Raw genomic sequence first — 18,645 nt, 5'->3', positions numbered from 1 at the left:
GGAGTCGCGACCTAGGGGTGTTTTCGTAATTCCCGATGCGCACATCTGGCCTCGGTGGATCCGCCCGGCGGCGGAGAGAACCAGGCTGCAAACCAAGCAGAGAATATATTCTAGTTTGGTCCTCGATCTACTCCGTATTTCTGGAAATATAGAACAACTTTCCATTGACTCGATGCAGCTCGATCAAAGGGCAATTAGCGAGTACCAAATGCACAGTGTTGAAATATTAAACTCATCAAAAATATATTATTTGCATTTCAAAACTTGTGTGCAACTTTTCAGTTAATTCTTTCGCTGAATGGTTATTCAACACTGCAAATATGAGTCAAGGGGTCTTTCTGAAAAACGGTTAAGACAAGGACTGCAAGGGGATATTCTTAAAAGTGCACCCTCCTAGTTTCTCTCGTCTGCCACCAACCCACTTCGGTGTCTCGGCATTTGATACTCCTAGCCGTCGCCGTCCTGACCAAATCGAGCGATCACACGCACGCACCTGACCAACCAACCAACGGCGATGGCGGCGGCGAAGCTGAGCTCCCCGGCCACCAGCATGCTCTCTGGCGGCCGCACCCGCCGATCCGCGCCCGCCCGCCGCGCCGTGGTTATCCGCGCCGCCGCTGGCTCCTACGCCGACGAGCTCGTCTCCACCGCGGTGAGCGTCCCACCAAACCCTGCATCTCCCCCTCTAGTAGGAGTGGATCACCTGCGGAGGATCTAACCTTTGGGCTGCTGCATGTGTCGTATGTAGTGATCTGTGATGTTATGATTTGTTGTTGGTATCCGGCGATCTGGGAAAAGTGATGGGGACTGTTTCGGCAGGACTAGGGTGGGGGGAACCCAATTTTTTGGTTTCCTCGATCTTAGTAAATTTTAGGTTGAAGAAACCTTTTTCTTGGTACCTATGCGTTGCGATTCTCTTCCACAACGCGTGGTATGACTGGGTATACATGTCAACATCTAGGGCGACGTATAATTCAGTCACAGAATATTTTATTTGAATGCAAGCTGCCTTGCTCATCTCATTTTTCCCCCATGCAATTAAAATTTGACTTAGAAGTGTTTAAGAAAGTAGGTGTTTTGTAGATATTCTGTGTCATTTAAAATGTCAAGCCGTGGTGTGGAAGATCTTGCTACTTGTACTTGTATCAACTCAAATATGTCATGGAAAATACGCTTTGTTGAATCGAATTGAAAAGGTTCCCACCTGCTTTACTGTTCCTGATCTCTCCTAGTTTTGATGAACTGGTTACCCTAGCAGTGCCAGTACTGCCTGTTATTGCTAGTTGTGTGATCCAGTTATGGGTTAATACGATTTAGAATCATCTTGATTGTCTGCCTCTGGTATACACTTAAGGTAAAGTATATTAAACTTAACTACTTCAGTCTATGGACGACCTTTCTATTAGCATGGACTGTAGGAGATCATGTGACATTAATGTTGATCTGAAGACAAATATCTGAACTGCAGGGGTCACCAAATTGGTTCAAGGAATTAAGGGCAACATGACCTTTTGTTTCGTTTTTGGCTAGTTAGTGTAACTAATAGATTAGCTGAGTAGTTTAATTAATAGATCTATTGGTGGAAATGCTGATGGCGGTTGCTGTGCATCTGATTTATGTCTCAATGCAAGGATCGCCAAAGTGGAAAACTTACAAGAAGTGCTAAACTATGATTTTGCCAGTTTTAATCTGATTTTTAAATTGGGATGAACACAATATGTTTTCTTTTGCACTTTCTCCTTTGCACTGTGGATACATTAGATGGTATCAGTTATAATTTCTTTTCTATTTCTGTTGATATGTCAATTAGTGCAAGCACGTCAACATACTTTTAGATATGTGTCTCAGCTACTTAAATTGACACTCATGATGTATGATTGGGTGAGGTTGGGTTAATCTGGTCTTCTAAGCCATTTCCTATTTTTTCACTACTGCTCATTTCTTCTAGCTGCAATGCATTTTTCTATTAGTTTTTGTGAATGTTAATCAAATGGCTCTAACTTTTCTCTGTACAGAAATCTGTTGCTTCCCCTGGACGTGGTATTCTGGCAATCGATGAGTCGAATGCAACATGTGGAAAGAGATTATCTTCCATTGGTTTGGACAACACAGAAGCTAACCGCCAGGCTTACAGACAGCTTTTACTAACTACTGCTGGTCTTGGTGAATATATTTCTGGTGCTATTCTTTTCGAGGAAACTCTTTATCAGTCAACTACAGATGGCAAGAAGTTTGTTGACTGCTTGAAGGATCAGAATATCATGCCCGGCATCAAGGTTGACAAGGTATGTATGCCATGATCTCTGATGATCATCATGTTAGTCAACAAAACGGTTCTAGCATTATAATTCTCATTACTTGATGGTTTTGGTTTCACAAATAAGGGTTTGGTCCCATTGCCCGGATCCAATAATGAATCGTGGTGCCAAGGTCTTGATGGTTTGGCTTCAAGGTGTGCTGAGTACTACAAGCAAGGGGCACGCTTCGCAAAGTGGTTCGTTCATACTCTCATTATGTGTGTGTCAACTAATTTTATTGGTGTGCCCTTCTTAAAGTTGCTATGATGTACTGATCTTCTCCAGGAGGACTGTTGTTAGCATCCCTTGTGGTCCATCTGCATTAGCAGTCAAGGAAGCAGCATGGGGGCTTGCTCGATATGCTGCTATTGCTCAGGTAACAATATAAACTTGCAACTATGGAACACCATGCGATAACATCTTTGGATGTCTCATGGAGCTTTTGAGCAACCTTATCTGTATATATTAAGCACTTGTGCTGTTTATGAAATCATACACCCAGTGGCGGAGCCAGGTCTGAGTGGAAGGGGGGGCTGATCTCCTTCTTCCTCCTCCAGCCCTCCTCCTTCCTCCTCCAGCCCCCCTTCTTTCTTTCTCTCCTCCTCAGGGGCAGCACAGCGTAGGGGGGGCTTGAGCCCCCATAGCCCCCCCGGTGGATCCGCCACTGCATACACCTTAGTTATGCTGCGGTGACTGCGCATAGGAAGACATGGTGTATAAACTGTAAAAAGCTTTTGTTGTTTTTCCAACCTGGTATGTTTCTAAATTTCCAATGGAGGCTGTTGTGTTCGTAATATGAACATTTTTTTAGAGCTGACACCATACAAATATTCTTGAAATGAAGCAAAAATAAATAATACATCTTATAGTTACAACAAAACTTATACAGCTCAACGTGGGTATGCTCTACTACTTTGCATCGCTTAGAAATATTTTTTCATCTTTGCTTAGCATGCTTCTACTTGAATAATCTTCAGGACAACGGCCTAGTGCCAATTGTGGAGCCAGAGATCCTTCTTGATGGAGACCATGAGATTGAGAGAACTCTTGAGGTGGCAGAGAAAGTGTGGTCTGAGGTATTCTTCTACCTGGCCCAAAACAACGTTCTGTTTGAGGGTATCCTGCTGAAGCCCAGCATGGTCACGCCTGGAGCTGAGCACAAGGAGAAGGCTTCTCCAGAAGCCATTGCGAAGTACACATTAACAATGCTTAGGAGGAGAGTGCCACCTGCTGTTCCTGGAATCATGGTATTGATTATCTTGACTATTGACCAAACCAGCTTCTTTACAATCTCCACACAGAATCAGATCAAGAAATGTCTGTAACCTCAATGATCCCTTTTTCTGCAGTTCCTTTCCGGTGGACAGTCGGAGGTTCAGGCAACTCTGAACCTGAACGCGATGAACCAGTCTCCGAACCCGTGGCACGTGTCATTCTCCTACGCCCGGGCTCTCCAGAACTCGGTGCTGAAGACATGGCAGGGGCGCCCCGAGAACGTGGAGGCGGCGCAGAAGGCACTACTGGTGCGTGCCAAGGCCAATTCCCTGGCACAGCTCGGTCACTACGCCGGTGAGGGCGAGAGCGACGAGGCCAAGAAAGGCATGTTCCAGAAGGGCTACACCTACTAATGTGGCAGCGAGAAATTTCTATGACATACGTATATCGTTTTGGTATCACAGTTTTTTTGAACGCTCGAGTGAATAATCACCAACTTGTTGGTGCCAACAACTTCTAGCATCATTGGCATTTGCAGAAACCTTAGAGCTTCTGAAGCACCAGTATCTTGATCGCAGGTTGGTAATGCATGCATACTCTGAGAAAAAGTTGATGTCGAATCTGGTAAAGTCTATTCCTATTTGCGAGATGATGGGTGTCAAGTAGACCCTTGGCATACCAAAGAGGAATTTTTTAGTTAAATATTTTTTAAACAAAATTGTAAATATATGCGTTTGTTTTGGAAAAATTGTAAATCTAGGCCTTTCTTGCTCGTCGGAAGGTGGACAGGCCTTGGTATTAGGCGCCCCCACTAAACAGGGGACATGTAGCTGTAATATTTTAAAATAGCCGTATATATTTGTAATTTTTAATTTTCAAATAAAAAATCTTTATCAAAGAGCTGGTCGAGTCATGTTTATTCAGGAGTTGCATCGCGATTTTTTCGTGGCCTAGTGGGCTACGGCTGTGGGCCAGGAGCCCGTGGAAAATCCCAACGGAAAGAAGGGAGCCCGTGGCAAAAGCGCGCAGAAATATCAAATATCGCGCACCTCCGTGGCTCCGCCTTGGGGCTCACACGGCCGAAGCAGTCGCTGACCCCGCCGGGCCCAAACAACCGTCCATCTACCCACGCACGAACCGCGGCCACGTGGCCCTCGCCTCGATACACCGGAGCTCGTGTGCGGGCCCGCCCTGCCGCAAGCTGTCGACCCCACATGTCAGAAACACAACCTCCCACTGCCTAGGACTGCTCTCGTCTCTCCTTTCCTCACCCATCATCCCTTCCTCCTCCCTGCAGCAGCCACGCCACTCTCCGCCCCACCACCCCTCCATCTCCGCCGCCGTTTGTTCGCCGGAGCCCCCCTCAAACCCCGCGGTGCAGCTGCGCGGATCAACCGTCGAGCCGGCGGCCCCCGCCGCGCGCAGAGCAGCAGGAGCGCAGGGGCGTTGCATGAGACATGTGAGCCTGCCGCCGCCGCGGCGCGCGTGGTGATGCTCCTGGCCTCCGTCCTGCGGGGTCGCGTCCGCTTCCTCCGCCAGCCCCGCCCCCTGATCATGCCCTCCCCTTTCTTCCTCTCCAGGAACCCTAATCCCAGCCCGAGCACGACTAGCCCCTACCTCTCGTCGCCCCCCGCGTCTGCCGCCATGAGCACCAGCGGGGTCTACGTGCCGCCTATGCGGCGACTACGCTCCGTAATCGCGTCCACCAACGGGAGCCTCGCGCCGCCGCCGTCCGCTGTGGCGCAGACTCAGCAGACGGCGCGGACGCCGGAATGGCGGAAGGACGGCCGCTCGCTCAGCCCCCCATCGCCGCCTCAGGCACGGCGGCGCGAGACGCCTCCCCTGCCGCGGCCGCCCCAGCCAGAGCATTTCCGGCAGCAGAGTGCTGGGTACGCCCGCTACGCCTATGATGATTTCTCAGAGGATGACTCGGATCGAGAGATGGATCGCACATCCGTTTCGAGCAAGGTGAATGCGTTGGTCGGGTTAGTTGTTGTTTAAGTCACATATTTTTTTGAAAGGAAACAATTAAAACTCATTTATACTCCACTGGACTATCAACTCAAAATCCTCCCCCCACAATTGGGTTTATGTGCGTCTTTGCTGCGCATGTTGACCCTTGTCTGTTGTGTCATCTTCTTCATGTGGCACATGAGAAGGCTAATGAAATGAAGATAATCACATGCAGCTAGGAGAAAACAAACAAACTATATGTATTTGCTTTGTAATGGAATACAAGCCTGGTAGATAATCTTAAACAACTTAGATTTGAACTGTGCACATGATTATACAGTAAACAAAATTTACAAAAACTACACCTATATATGAAAGATAAATCCAAGGGAGGCCCTGAGCTGTATAACGTGCCTGATAACCCCTGTGTATGGTAGCGCAGATGATCTTCTGAGAGTATTGTTACTGCTGCTTCAACTCAAAATGACAGGTTCCTCTTTACCTAAGAAAAAAGAAAAAAATATAAAGTGCAGGTTATCCTGCAGTAAAAAGAGGGATGTTTTTTCACTATTTCTGGTTGATAAGGATAGGGTATTTCTATGTGTGATAGATAATGTAATAGCTCGTGGGTAGGATGAGTAGGGTGATTATACACCTAAACCTTTATGAGCTAACAATTCAAGCGAACACTCTTGAAGAGTTTTGACATAAACACCACGAACAAATTGATTGGATAGCACCAGGTAATTCAGAATAGAGTGATTTATTTAAACTCTTATATTGCAATGCAACTATTTTTTTTCTTATGCGACACACCTATATATGAAAGATAAATGTCAGAAAGACTAAATACAAGCATGATGATCCTGCAAGAGAAGGAATATAATGTTAGTTAACTGAGTATCAACAAGACATTAAAAAAAGAGAATTTTATACAGTGTATACAAGCAAACTTGAATATAGTCATTAGCAGAATAGAGAGCAGAGAATAGATAGCAGTAACTGATTCCATAAACCTTCTAGGATCATAAAATCTCTATGTGAATATATGCATGCTTGGCCTTCAATACAAAACTTTTAGGAGTGCAATTTGTTGAACTGCTCAGTTATACAAGTAGTGGAATACGTGGTAGTTAAATATATCGATCTGAGAAATCTTAAACATTGTCGTGTAACCCTGGATTCAAACATATTGGTCCATGGGTTACTATCAGAATATACCAACTCATGGTCAAACCAACATAGACCTACATTCACATTTTGTATTCAGGGTCAAACCAACTTCTGCCAAGTTGGCTTTCTTCGTTTCGAAGTAACTTGAAACAAAGTTCATGTAGCTACAATCTGAAGCATCTTCCAAATAAGTTGGTGTGGTATGTGGCTAGGGTGTGCATGTCCTTTCACTATTTCAGAGCAAAAGCTCTGATCTCTCTCATTTCAGCAGACTCAGATCCATTGTAAATTAACATCCTGTTTTGAATGAAAGCTTTTAGACCAGAAAAACTTTTTTCTGATGTACTGCTTAGATAGAAAGCAACTGATGTACCAAAGTTAAGCCAACTCGACAAAAGGGTTTGGAATTCAGAGATACGGGTACTAAATATAAGCATAAAGTCTTCATAACAGCAACACAACAGTAGGTTTACCAATTGAAGGCACCAAACATAGCAGTAGATAGCATAGTGAAGGACGAAAGAATTTACCCATGCCGAGGGCCGAGAGCTCCACATCCTTGTTCTGTTGCATGTACATCTGCAATCATCACAGCAGATGAATCTCAAGTAATTGGCCAAACAAAATATCACGAGCTAAATAGATATCGGCTATATTTTCCAAGAAAAAAGGCAGTTGAAATCGGATTTCTAGGGTTCTAGACCAAAACCCATAGCAGACCTAGCACCAATCGGTCAAAAAGACGAAGCCACATCCGCGCTATTGGCTTAGTAACTCGCAAAAGCCCCATAACAAATCAAAGAGCAAAAGCAGCAGCCAGAATAATAATTATTATTATTACAAAAAGAATCCTCACCTTGGTGAGGTTCACGTAGAAGAATAGAGGCTTCTTGGTGTTGGAGACCTGGATTCGGTTCTTCTTGTGCAGCTCCGTAATCACCAGGTTGTTCACCCCCTCCATCACCTTCTCCATCTCCGCCACCGCCTCCTGCTACCCGGGGAACAGATCGGGATGACGGATTGGAGATGGAAGTACTTCCTTGACGAGGATCTAGTCCCACATCACCGTGTCCAGCACCAGCTCCTCCATCATCGCCTCCGAGAATGGGGGCGCTACCTGCGCGGCGGCCGGCTTCCCCTTCTCAAGATTTCTAGAACACGCGAGAGAGGAGAGTCCACAGGAGACGATAATCTGTTGTTGTCCGATCCCAATCCGTCGCTCCTCATCGTCTGACGACACCGGAGGCCACCGCTGCCCATTCCCACCATCCGAACATGATCCTATGGCCATCATCTTCTGAATGACGTGGATCAACCAACAAGCGCGCTTGGTACGCGCTTTAGTATTATAAGATGGTTTACATTAGGCACTTAATAAATATAGAGAAACCTTGGGTCTCCATATACATGTTCAATGCATCCAAGGATAGAGAAATAGCCAGCACATAATAGTTTCAGATTGACAGCGCTAATCAAAATTCATGAACACCAGTAAATTGCTAGAAACTAGAATCACATGAAATATATGTATCTTGTATGTTCGGTTCCACCATTCTGTGTGTGTGCCCTCTATTCATCTTGTTGGATATGTAATGATGCCGGTTCAATTGTAGAGAGCAGAATATCACTCTTGCTAAACAAAACAAAAAACTATTAGATAAGACCTCGGGATAAGTTTGGAAAATGCAGTGCTAAGTGCAATCTATATTGCGCGATAGCCTGCCGGTAGCTTGAAATGTTTTTCTCCCCTCACCCATCTGTGGCCAATATGTATTTGGAATGATTTAATTTATGAAGTTTGCTGAAGGTTAATGGCTTTTGGCCTTTTGCATTATTATTCTTGCTCGAGCAATTCCCCTAATTCTGTACCAGGATAATCAAGTAAGTGAAAGCCTCTTTTCTCTTATTTAACACGTCACTAGAACATCTGGAGGACATTTCTTATGTGTAGTTATCAAACACACAAATGGGATAAAAAAAGTGAAGCATAGAAGGAAGAAAAAAAGAAGTTGATGGTGACCTCAATGTGTTTGCTTTTTCTTATTTTTTTTGGAGAATATGGTATTTGGGGTTAATATTTGGTAGATTTCGTTCTCGTGTTGTAGCTGTGCTAAAAAAATCATAACATGTTTTTGTTGTCTAGCGGGTGTATATACTATATTGCACACCTCCATTTTCCATGGTTAACTGTTTACATTATTGATGATGTGGAGATTTAATTGTTGAACGTTTGAATTGGGTAGAATATTAAATGAAAATGATCAGATCTATTAAATTAGGAGAAGATCGCTTCTTTCTAGCCATGTTCTTCTATTGTTTTACTTTGGAAACTAGAATCTGTATCCTTTGTCGACTTCCTTAAATAGTTGGTGTTCAGTGAAGTTTTCCCTATCGTCTATAAAAAATAGCTGATCAGTAAATCTAGAGAAGATCATCACTGCAAGTCAGAGTTGATTTCTACTGGCGATGGTTTTTGGTTGCCTGGAGTAGTAACCTTCCTCTTATCATTTGTGATATCTGTTTGGTGATGCTATTTGGTTAGTGGATGAGTTAAGCTGGAACTCTGTGGAAGTGGGGTTGCGACGAGAAAATGGCTTCTCCATTGCACAATTGTTGTAAGCCATGGAAACCTGTGTGGATGTGTGTTAATAATTGTTGAATGTGATTAGTGATTAACTGCTTATATAATCCTTGCACTTAGCTTGCACTCTCATTTCCAACTTGAAAAGCCATTTTACATGTTTTAGCTTCTACTCGTATATCCAAATTGAAAAGCCATTTCTGATGTTTATGATTATTGGAGATAACCCTTAAATTAGAATGAAGCTGCAAAAATTAAAAGTTCTTCCTGATACAGGAAAAGTTTCTTTTTGTGTGTGAAAGCATTTTCTTTTTCAGAAGGTGTTGCACAAAGTAATGCGACTACAAATAGCTCACATGTTATGGATACTGTTCTGTTTTTTTTTTTTTGCATGTTATAATATCTGTTACTGAGTATTTGTGGAAGGATAAAGCTCTTTTGATTTTTCATGGCAACCCTATTTAAAAATGCTTACTAAAACAAATGAAATATTTGGTCCAATAAAAACTGTTATGATGTATCTTTCTGTCCTTTTCCTTTGATTTTGTGTCTTGTTATGTTCCTAACAGTTGTTCTCGAATAAAATTTCCAGGGTGCATCCACTTTAGATAATGTCAATGAATGGAAATGGAAACTGCACATGCTTCTCCGGAATGATGATGAGCAAGAGATTATCTCAAGGGAAAGAAAGGATAGGCGAGATTTTGAACAACTTGCCCAACTGGCTGATCGAATGGGCTTATACAGGTACTTCATTGCCCCTTTGATATCCTGATACTGCATAATATTACCCCCCCCCCCCCCCCCAATCTAATAATACTTTACGTGATGGCAGCCGTCAGTATTCTAGGATTGTTGTGTTTAGTAAGGTTCCATTGCCTAATTATAGATCAGATCTTGATGACAAAAGACCTCAGAGAGAGGTATGTTGATTGTTCTATCAGCTTAAAGGTTAACATCCGCATTCCTTTGCATTGATGTTAGCTAATGTATTTGCTTTATAGGTATCTATACCTGCTGGCTTGCAAAGAGAAGTTGATGCATTGCTTGCAGATTATCGTGCACGAAAGAGAATGAACAGTGGGAGCTTTACTAATGCAGCCTTCTCAAGGTCAAGCAGCACAGACAGTTTTGCAACTGATGAAGGCTTTTTTGAGCAGCAAGATAATCAGACTTCAACTAATGCTGTTATGGAGAGAATTCAAAGAAGGAAAAGCCTACAGTTGCGCAACCAGCAGGCTGCTTGGCAGGTTTGATTTTATGCTTTAGACCTCTGATGGTCTTTGAGATGCAACTTTGGCCATTATATATTAAACTTGTCAAAGTTGTACAAACTAAGTAAATTATATGATTGTGAAAGCTGCTTTTATACCAGATTTATTATGTTATTTTCATGCCACCAATCTAACCAATGTAGTGTTCATTGATGACTAAAAGTGTGAAATGGAGGAGTACCACATTATTACTGTACCCAGATTGCTGTTGGGATTTGCGACAGCATATGTTGGTCAAAATTTTGCAGTGTTGTTTTAATACGTTTACTTTGTTCTGTACACCACTCATAAAGATCTAATTTCTTTGGGTTTGCTTCTCAGGGTACTGTGCTTCATGTTGTATTGTGTCAGTATTAATTACGAGTTTGAAATGAGTATAACTAGATTCAAAAGCTTCGTAGGAAGAATTAATTGATCCTCATGACCATATTCTCCACTTTGAAAAGCACTTAATGACAAATTAGTCATGTTAAATTGCCAGAAATTTCAACATGTGTAAATGAGCAGAACATGATGCTTTCTGCAATTTTGAATCAGATCATCTTGCATTTTCTGGTGCAAGTTTGATTTAGCATTGCTGAATTGATATCATTTCTTCCTTCTGATGTCTGCCCTCTATAGATTGTTACCAATGGATATAATGATTGGTTGAGATTCATTCTGCCTATTGACAAAGCATCTCCCCTTTTCAGGAATCAAGTGAAGGTCAAAGCATGATGGAGTTTCGCCACAGTCTTCCTTCTTATAAAGAAAGAGAAACATTATTGGAAGCTGTATCTCAGAACCAGGTCCTGTTCTTGTTCTAGATATGTGTGTATGCTACGAACGTATCAATTACTTTATTATGAACAACCCTTATTCAGAAGGGTTGCAGTGAATTGAATAAGAGTTTAAATGAGATTTCAACATTGTTGATGATGGACTTTAGAAAACCCAAATCTTTTGTTTGTGATGATGAATAGGAGGTGGTGAAATCATAGCATTCAAATAGGCAAACAAGAATTAAGCTAAATGATCTAGCAAAACAGATCAACTGTGTTACTACTTGAAACAAAATGAACATGCCAATGTAAAAAATGACTCAGAAGCTTGAATATTTGTTGAAGTAATGGATTTGTTACCCTTTACTGATGTATTTTTTCTTTTATTTATCAGAAATGGCTATTTTTTGTCCATTCTATTTTTCCTTCCAATTTTCACTTATGTAATTTTTGGATGTCCATTCTTCCATTTGCCTTGGAAAGGTACTAAATTGCGTTACTTTGTTGTTTAAAAACATTGTCATTAAGAAAATTTATAGCAAATTATTTGTTAGTAGTTAGGCGAAAACCTCTTGAGTCACTCTGTGAAGATATTTGAATGTTAACATGTCTTGTTTGATTGAACAGGTTGTTGTAGTTTCAGGTGAAACAGGCTGCGGCAAGACAACACAGCTACCGCAATACATTTTAGAATCTGAAATAGATGCTGCTCGTGGTGCTAGTTGCAGTATTATTTGCACTCAACCAAGGCGAATATCAGCTATCTCTGTTTCCGAAAGAGTTGCTGCTGAAAGAGGCGAAAAAATCGGTGAATCGGTGATCTGCTTGTACCTGTTGGTTGAGAACATTTTTTTCCATAATGGGAGTACGATTTTGTTGTGTTCACTGGGAAATCCTTGGATATTTTATTCTGAGGATGTTGTCCAAGTCTAAAGAGACCAAGATAGTTATCACTGTCCGTCCATAGGTTGCTGATTGTTCAGTTGTCGAGTGCTGCAGCGGGCTCAATTATATCATATTTTCTTATTGTTTGCTGCAGACTTTTTGTCCACTTTTTTACTTTGGCGCTTTGATGAGATGAGTTTCACTCAGCCTTACTCTATCATGATATACGCGTCCTTTATTGTAGGTTGGGTACAAAGTTCGATTGGAAGGGATGAAAGGAAGGGATACACGCCTTCTTTTCTGCACCACTGGGGTCCTGTTGCGGAGATTGCTGGTGGATAGAAGCCTGAAAGGTGTTACCCATGTTATTGTTGATGAAATCCATGAGCGGGGCATGAATGAAGGTCTGTACCAGTGATAATAATTTTGAAGTAGTATGAAAAAAAATGTTAGAAGGCACTCGGGATGGATAGTGTTATGCTAATTGTTTTCGGTTTTTGTGCTAGATTTCCTACTTATTGTCCTCAAGGATCTTCTTCCACGCCGTCCCGAGCTAAGGCTTATATTGATGAGTGCAACTCTTAATGCTGAGCTGTTCTCTTCATACTTTGGTGGAGCACCCATGATACATATACCTGTATATTTTTTCTAAGACTTTTTTTTTGTGCTCACTCGTTTCAGTCTATTGGCATCAAATTCACTCATTTTTCATTGTCTCGGTCTATAGATTTGTTGGAATCCAGAACAGATATCATATGCCATGAAAATTGCTCACCGAACCTGCCAGTTTGACAGTAGCCAGTTTGACAGTCGGTACTGTCTTGAACAAAGATAGCATGCCATTTTCTTACTATCTAGGCATCAATTCTCTACCATCTTTTTCATTGTCTCGCTCCGTAGCTTTGTTGGAATGTTGAACAAAGATAGTACGCCATATGCTTGTAACTGATGAACAAAGTTCAGTAGGTCATATTCTAGTAACTGGAGTTCTAAGTGGAGTATTTGTTTTTATTTTGTATTTTGTACTCGTCAAGCTTATGCTATGTGCCTATGTGCCTATGTGCCAATATGGATAAGTACTATATGGTCGTGGGGTAACTGTTGAGTGTATATCAATTTTTGTAATATTCAAGTTACTCCCGCATTATTCACACAGTTACTTCAATCACTTTTCCAACATCAAAATTTTAGATTCAGTATCGAATTTAGTAAAACTGGGCCTAGTTTCTTATCCTATTCCAAATAGGATAAACTGGGAACAGGCCTATTCCTGCATGATTTTGGACTTTGATCACTTACAATTTGACTTACAGCTTTCTGTATATTGAATTGACTTTAAATCTTAATATTGCTCTCTTGTCTAAAATGTAATTTTGTTTGCATGTTTTGTGTTATGCCAATGCTCCTCCTAAAGGTTTTATTAAGACCTCTTTCCTAATACTTGTATGTATATCCCGACTTAGGGTTTTACATATCCTGTCCGGACTCATTTTCTAGAAGATATCCTTGAATCTACTGGTCACCGATTGACTCCGTACAACCAAATTGATGACTATGGTCAAGAAAAAAGTTGGAAGATGCAAAAGCAAGCTTTAAGGAAGAGGAAGAGTCAAATTGCTTCTGTTGTGGACGTACGGTAGTTCCTTTTTTTAACCATTTATTTTTTGCTCGAAGCCTTGGTTTCATGGTTTCTACTGTTCTCTTTTGAACAGGATGCAGTTGAAGCTGCTGATTTGAGGAACTATAGTTCACAAACTCGTGACTCGCTATCCTGTTGGAATCCTGATTCAATTGGTTTCAATTTAATTGAAAATGTATTATGCCATATTTGTCAAAAGGAAAGACCTGGTGCTGTTCTTTTATTTATGACTGGGTGGGATGACATTAATGCACTAAAAGAGCAGCTGCAAGCAAACCCGCTGCTTGGAGATCCTAGCAAAGTTTTGCTGCTCGCATGTCATGGTTCAATGGCTAGCTCAGAGCAGGTATTGCACACTTCTAAACTTTTAGAACAGTGCTCTGTTTTTTAAGCAATAAATAATGATGTGCCAGTGCCATTTAACTGTGGTGTTGCCCAAGTTATTACAATTATATACTTGCTAATCTTGCACCACTTTGTTAAGAATATCTGAAATGTTGGTTATAGTGGTAGTACGAGAGCGTGCAAATAACTTGTCTTAATGTGTTACACTCTTGAAGTCCATGTATCATATAGGTTGCTCCTGTATTACTGGATAATCATTGGAATATTCCATTTCACAATTGACCATTCTGTTATAGTGTTATGTACCATGTATCATATAGGTTGTGGCTATTTCTTCTATAGTAACGATTATCTGTTATCTTTTTATATTATTCTCTTTTTTATGCAGAAACTAATATTTGAGAAGCCTGAGCCTGGAGTAAGGAAAATAGTTATTGCCACTAATTTGGCTGAAACCAGTATTACTATCAATGATGTAGTGTTTGTTGTTGACTGTGGAAAAGCAAAAGAGACTTCTTATGATGCACTGAATAATACTCCCTGTTTACTTCCAACCTGGATCTCCAAGGCTTCGGCCAGACAAGTAATACATTCTCTCTTATTCAAATATAACTAACACTTTTGTTTTCCCCATTACTTGTAGTTTAATTAGATCGATTTTCCAAAAAAAGAGAGAAAGTTTAATTCGATCGATTTTCCAAAAAAGAAAGTTAAATTAGATCAACGCTCCTGTGGTTACAGATACGTTAATAAAGCAACATGCATGACTCTTAAACGTACCTGCGAAGTAGCCTTTTCCATCTCACATTCTCACTCTTATCATATCACTTACCTTTTTTTATTTTTCTGATTCAACGATTGTAATTTAGAGACGGGGAAGAGCTGGCCGAGTCCAACCAGGGGAGTGCTACCATCTTTACCCACGATGTGTATATGATGCATTTGCTGACTACCAGTTACCAGAACTTCTGAGAACTCCTCTCCAATCCCTCTGTTTGCAAATAAAAAGCCTGAGGCTGGGAAGTATATCAGAATTTTTATCCAGAGCTTTGCAGTCACCAGAGTCTCTATCGGTAACTTTCTTTCGCTATTCGACTAACAAGAGGTTATGTCCTTGTGTGTCTTCAAACTATTGACAAATTAATCTGAACTTATTTTGTCTCAGGTACAAAATGCCATTGAATATCTCAAAGTCATTGGAGCATTTGATCAAAATGAAGAGTTGACAATTCTAGGTGCCAAATCCCTCCTTAAAATTAATCTGTAGATTCTCACTGCTTTACTGTATCTGCTGGAGCTTTAGGAGCTAGTGTGCTGACTACACCTACTGTTTGGCATTCTCAGGAAAGCACTTGTCTATGCTTCCAGTTGAGCCTAAGTTAGGCAAGATGCTTATTTTGGGGGCTATTTTTAATTGTTTGGATCCCATATTAACCATTGTTTCTGGACTTAGTGTGAGAGATCCATTTTTGACTCCATTCGACAAGAAGGATGTAAGTAATGACTTCTTAATACTCCAACTTTGTCTGCCTCTTCTCTAATGCATTCAAATATGTATCATGTGTTGTATTGTTGAATTGTTTTCTTAGTACTGTTATTTTTCCTAGTTATTTTGTTCTACTAGTTCTTTCTTATTTACTGTAAATGATGCCACCTTTCTCCATGCAGCTTGCAGAATCAGCTAAGTTACAGTTTTCATGCCGAGACTACAGTGATCATCTTGCACTTGTTCGTGCATACGAGGGATGGAGAGAGGCTGAAAGAGATCGTGCTGGCTATGACTACTGCTGGAAAAAATTTCTTTCCATGCAAACCTTGAAAGCCATAGATTCCCTTCGGAGGCAGTTTCTCTATCTTCTGAAGGATACTGGTTTGGTTGATGAAAACATGACTTTGTGCAATAAATGGAGTCGTGATGAAAATCTAGTTCGGGCAGTAATTTGTGCAGGGCTATATCCAGGTGTTTCGTCTGTTGTGGTGAGTCGCTTTTATTTAAATTATTCTTTTCATTCCATGCTTTATCTTTTACTGTTCCATTCTTGCATTTTATCACGCTTATAATGTTATAATATTGGACAAGAATTTTGCTTTTAGTGGTTTTATGGTTCCATGTGCTTCATATGGAGGACGATTACTGTAGCTATTGTTAGAGGTCTTATATTACAGTGTGTAAGATGGACAGGGCCATGTGCTTCATATTGAAGCTGATACCAATCAATGATTTCTTGTTTCCTTGGTGATTTCAGAACAAGGAGAAATCAATTTCTCTCAAGACAATGGAAGATGGACAGGTCATGCTTTATTCGGTAAGTTTCTGCATTCTATTTACCATCGCTTTGGATTCTGTCAGTGGCGTTGTGTGATGAAGTTTCTTCTGGTTGCTCATTGTTGTTTCCAGAGTTCAGTTAATGGTAAAGAAGCTAAGATTCCATTCCCCTGGCTAGTGTTCAATGAGAAGGTGAAGGTGAATTCTGTTTTTCTCCGGGATTCAACTGCTATATCTGATTCTATATTATTGCTCTTCGGAGGCAACATACAACAAGGGGGCCTGGTAAGTTCCTTTTCACTCCTAACCCAGGAAGCATTGCCTGTCAGATTAGCAAATGCATCATTTGGGTAATTTTTGCTTCATGTTACAGGACGGACACTTGAAAATGCTTGGAGGTTATCTGGAGTTCTTCATGAATCGTGATCTTGCATCGACTTATTTGAGCCTCAAGAGTGAACTTGAGAATTTAATCCATTGCAAGGTATTAGTGATTTCTAATTTCTCATTCTATACCAATATTGAACACCCGCTCATATTTGTTATTCTTTAAATTGCAATCTGACATTTCAAAACTATAAAGAGGCAGTGCCACCTCCAATCTAATGCATTATTGGAAATTTATTTATGCAATTGTGCAATATGATACATACTGTATAGTTATATGCAGTAGATAGATACATGATATGTTTCCACACCCTTTTCCTTATCTGGATACTTTGGCACTTTCCAGAAATCAACCATCTCTGACCTGATCAGATGGTGTGGTCAAATTTTGGTCCAATTCTTTTTCAGAAATAAATCATCTCTGACTTGATCAGATGGCAGATGTCATATTGAACATCCTTCACCTCATGATGTGGGATTAAAATGAACTATGCTTGCACCCTTCTGTTTTATGTATCCCTCCCTCCAGTTGTACGTGGTGCCTCTGCGAAGTACATTGATCTACTGTCCTACCATGCAGCCACATTCCATATATTGAAGCTGATACCTGGAAGGGTGGATATTTGTCTTTTTCGTACGAAATGAAATATTCTTGTATGCGATTGCCAGCATTAGCGTTAGCATTATTGTTCGAGTATCCTCTGTTGTGGTAATGCTTTTTTCCATTTGATAAAACAACTGTCTTTTAACAGCTCCAAAACCCGAGGATGGACATTCATACCAGTGAAGAGCTGTTATCAGCCATCCGTTTGCTGGTCACAGAGGACCCATGCAGTGGTCGCTTTGTCTATGGACGACAGGAGCCAAGATTGAAGAAAGCAAAGACAATGCTCTCATCAGCCTCCATGAGCACCGGAGGTGGGCACGGAGGGGAGAATCCCAAGAATCAACTCCAGACCCTTCTAACCCGGGCTGGCCATGACAATCCGTCCTACAAGACGAAGCAAATCAAGAACAGCCTCTTCAGGTCTACAGTTGAGTTCAACGGCATGCAGTTCGTCGGGCAGCCGTGCGCCAACAAGAAGCTCGCGGAGAAGGACACAGCGGGAGAGGCGTTGAACTGGCTCATGGGAGATGGCGTAGGAGCGCCCACTGACTCGAGGGATGCCCGAGACTTGGATCACATGTCTACGCTGCTGAAACCGCCACGCAGGAGGCGGCATAGCCATCGTCGGAGTTGATTAGAGGTGGCATATTTTTTCCAATTTATGTAGCAATCGTCAAGCATAGTAGAGCATAGAAGCTCGCAAGAAAAATAATTGTAGATTAGCACTTGGAACATAGCAATACTTTTTGAGGGAGAGTGCCTGGGAATTTTAGAGCGCGGTGCAGCCTGGGCAGCGATGTGTGATGACGTAGCAGAGGAAAACCAGAGAGGACAGACTGTAACATTGCAGGAAGGGTAATCCATTTTTCGTTGGAGATAATAGGATCTATTCATACAATGACTTGAAGACTTACTTGCACGATTGTAAAACTAGAGCTATGGAAAAACATGGAATTCCAGTATTCCCAGGCGCCACAACAATTAAGAGGGTTGAAGTATAGTTGAAGGCTATGCATAATTGGTAATGCTTGCTGTAACATCGACAGAATGCAAAACGGTTTATGGTCTCTGTTTTTCAAGTGAACAATATGAACAGGCGGTCAAAACAAGAGGTGCGCTTTGTAATGTCGGGAGCACGTTTAAGTGAAGCCCTGGCCCAGGAAGACTATCTTATTTATGATGGGCAGGCTGAGACCACACTGCTGCTGTGCTGAAACTGAAAGAGAGCCTTGGGGAGTGATGGGTGGTGACGCAGAAGAGGA

The 18,645-nt window shown here is 41.5% G+C and overlaps 2 protein-coding genes across 3 annotated transcripts; both read left to right on the top strand.

Moving 5' to 3' along the window:
* Positions 1-402: 402 nt before the first annotated feature.
* LOC133905530 (fructose-bisphosphate aldolase 3, chloroplastic-like) lies at positions 403-4,120 on the top strand. Its single transcript, XM_062347377.1, has 6 exons — positions 403-652; positions 2,016-2,285; positions 2,385-2,494; positions 2,583-2,673; positions 3,275-3,544; positions 3,647-4,120. The coding sequence occupies exons 1-6, from the start codon at positions 515-517 to the stop codon at positions 3,923-3,925; spliced, it is 1,158 nt and encodes a 385-aa protein (XP_062203361.1). The 5' UTR covers positions 403-514; the 3' UTR covers positions 3,926-4,120.
* Positions 4,121-4,717: 597 nt separating this feature from the next.
* Positions 4,718-18,394, top strand: LOC133905406 (DExH-box ATP-dependent RNA helicase DExH3-like). 2 transcript variants are annotated; one of them, XM_062347198.1, is made up of 19 exons: positions 4,718-5,480; positions 9,812-9,966; positions 10,055-10,142; positions 10,224-10,469; positions 11,186-11,281; positions 11,882-12,070; positions 12,384-12,543; positions 12,646-12,776; positions 13,603-13,770; positions 13,852-14,124; positions 14,512-14,706; positions 14,993-15,196; positions 15,289-15,358; positions 15,468-15,616; positions 15,792-16,100; positions 16,370-16,429; positions 16,522-16,674; positions 16,763-16,873; positions 17,529-18,394. In XM_062347198.1, the coding sequence occupies exons 1-19, from the start codon at positions 5,004-5,006 to the stop codon at positions 18,015-18,017; spliced, it is 3,723 nt and encodes a 1,240-aa protein (XP_062203182.1). In that variant the 5' UTR covers positions 4,718-5,003; the 3' UTR covers positions 18,018-18,394. The 2 variants fall into 2 exon arrangements, with proteins under 2 accessions (XP_062203182.1, XP_062203263.1); XM_062347279.1 differs by lacking the exon at positions 4,718-5,480 and adding an exon at positions 7,210-9,253.
* Positions 18,395-18,645: the final 251 nt, after the last annotated feature.

This window comes from Phragmites australis, chromosome 1 (assembly GCF_958298935.1).
Source record: "Phragmites australis chromosome 1, lpPhrAust1.1, whole genome shotgun sequence".
Lineage (NCBI taxonomy): Eukaryota > Viridiplantae > Streptophyta > Magnoliopsida > Poales > Poaceae > Phragmites > Phragmites australis.
The sequence above is the reverse complement of the archived record's forward strand: the minus strand, read 5'-3'. Positions and strand labels throughout refer to the sequence as shown.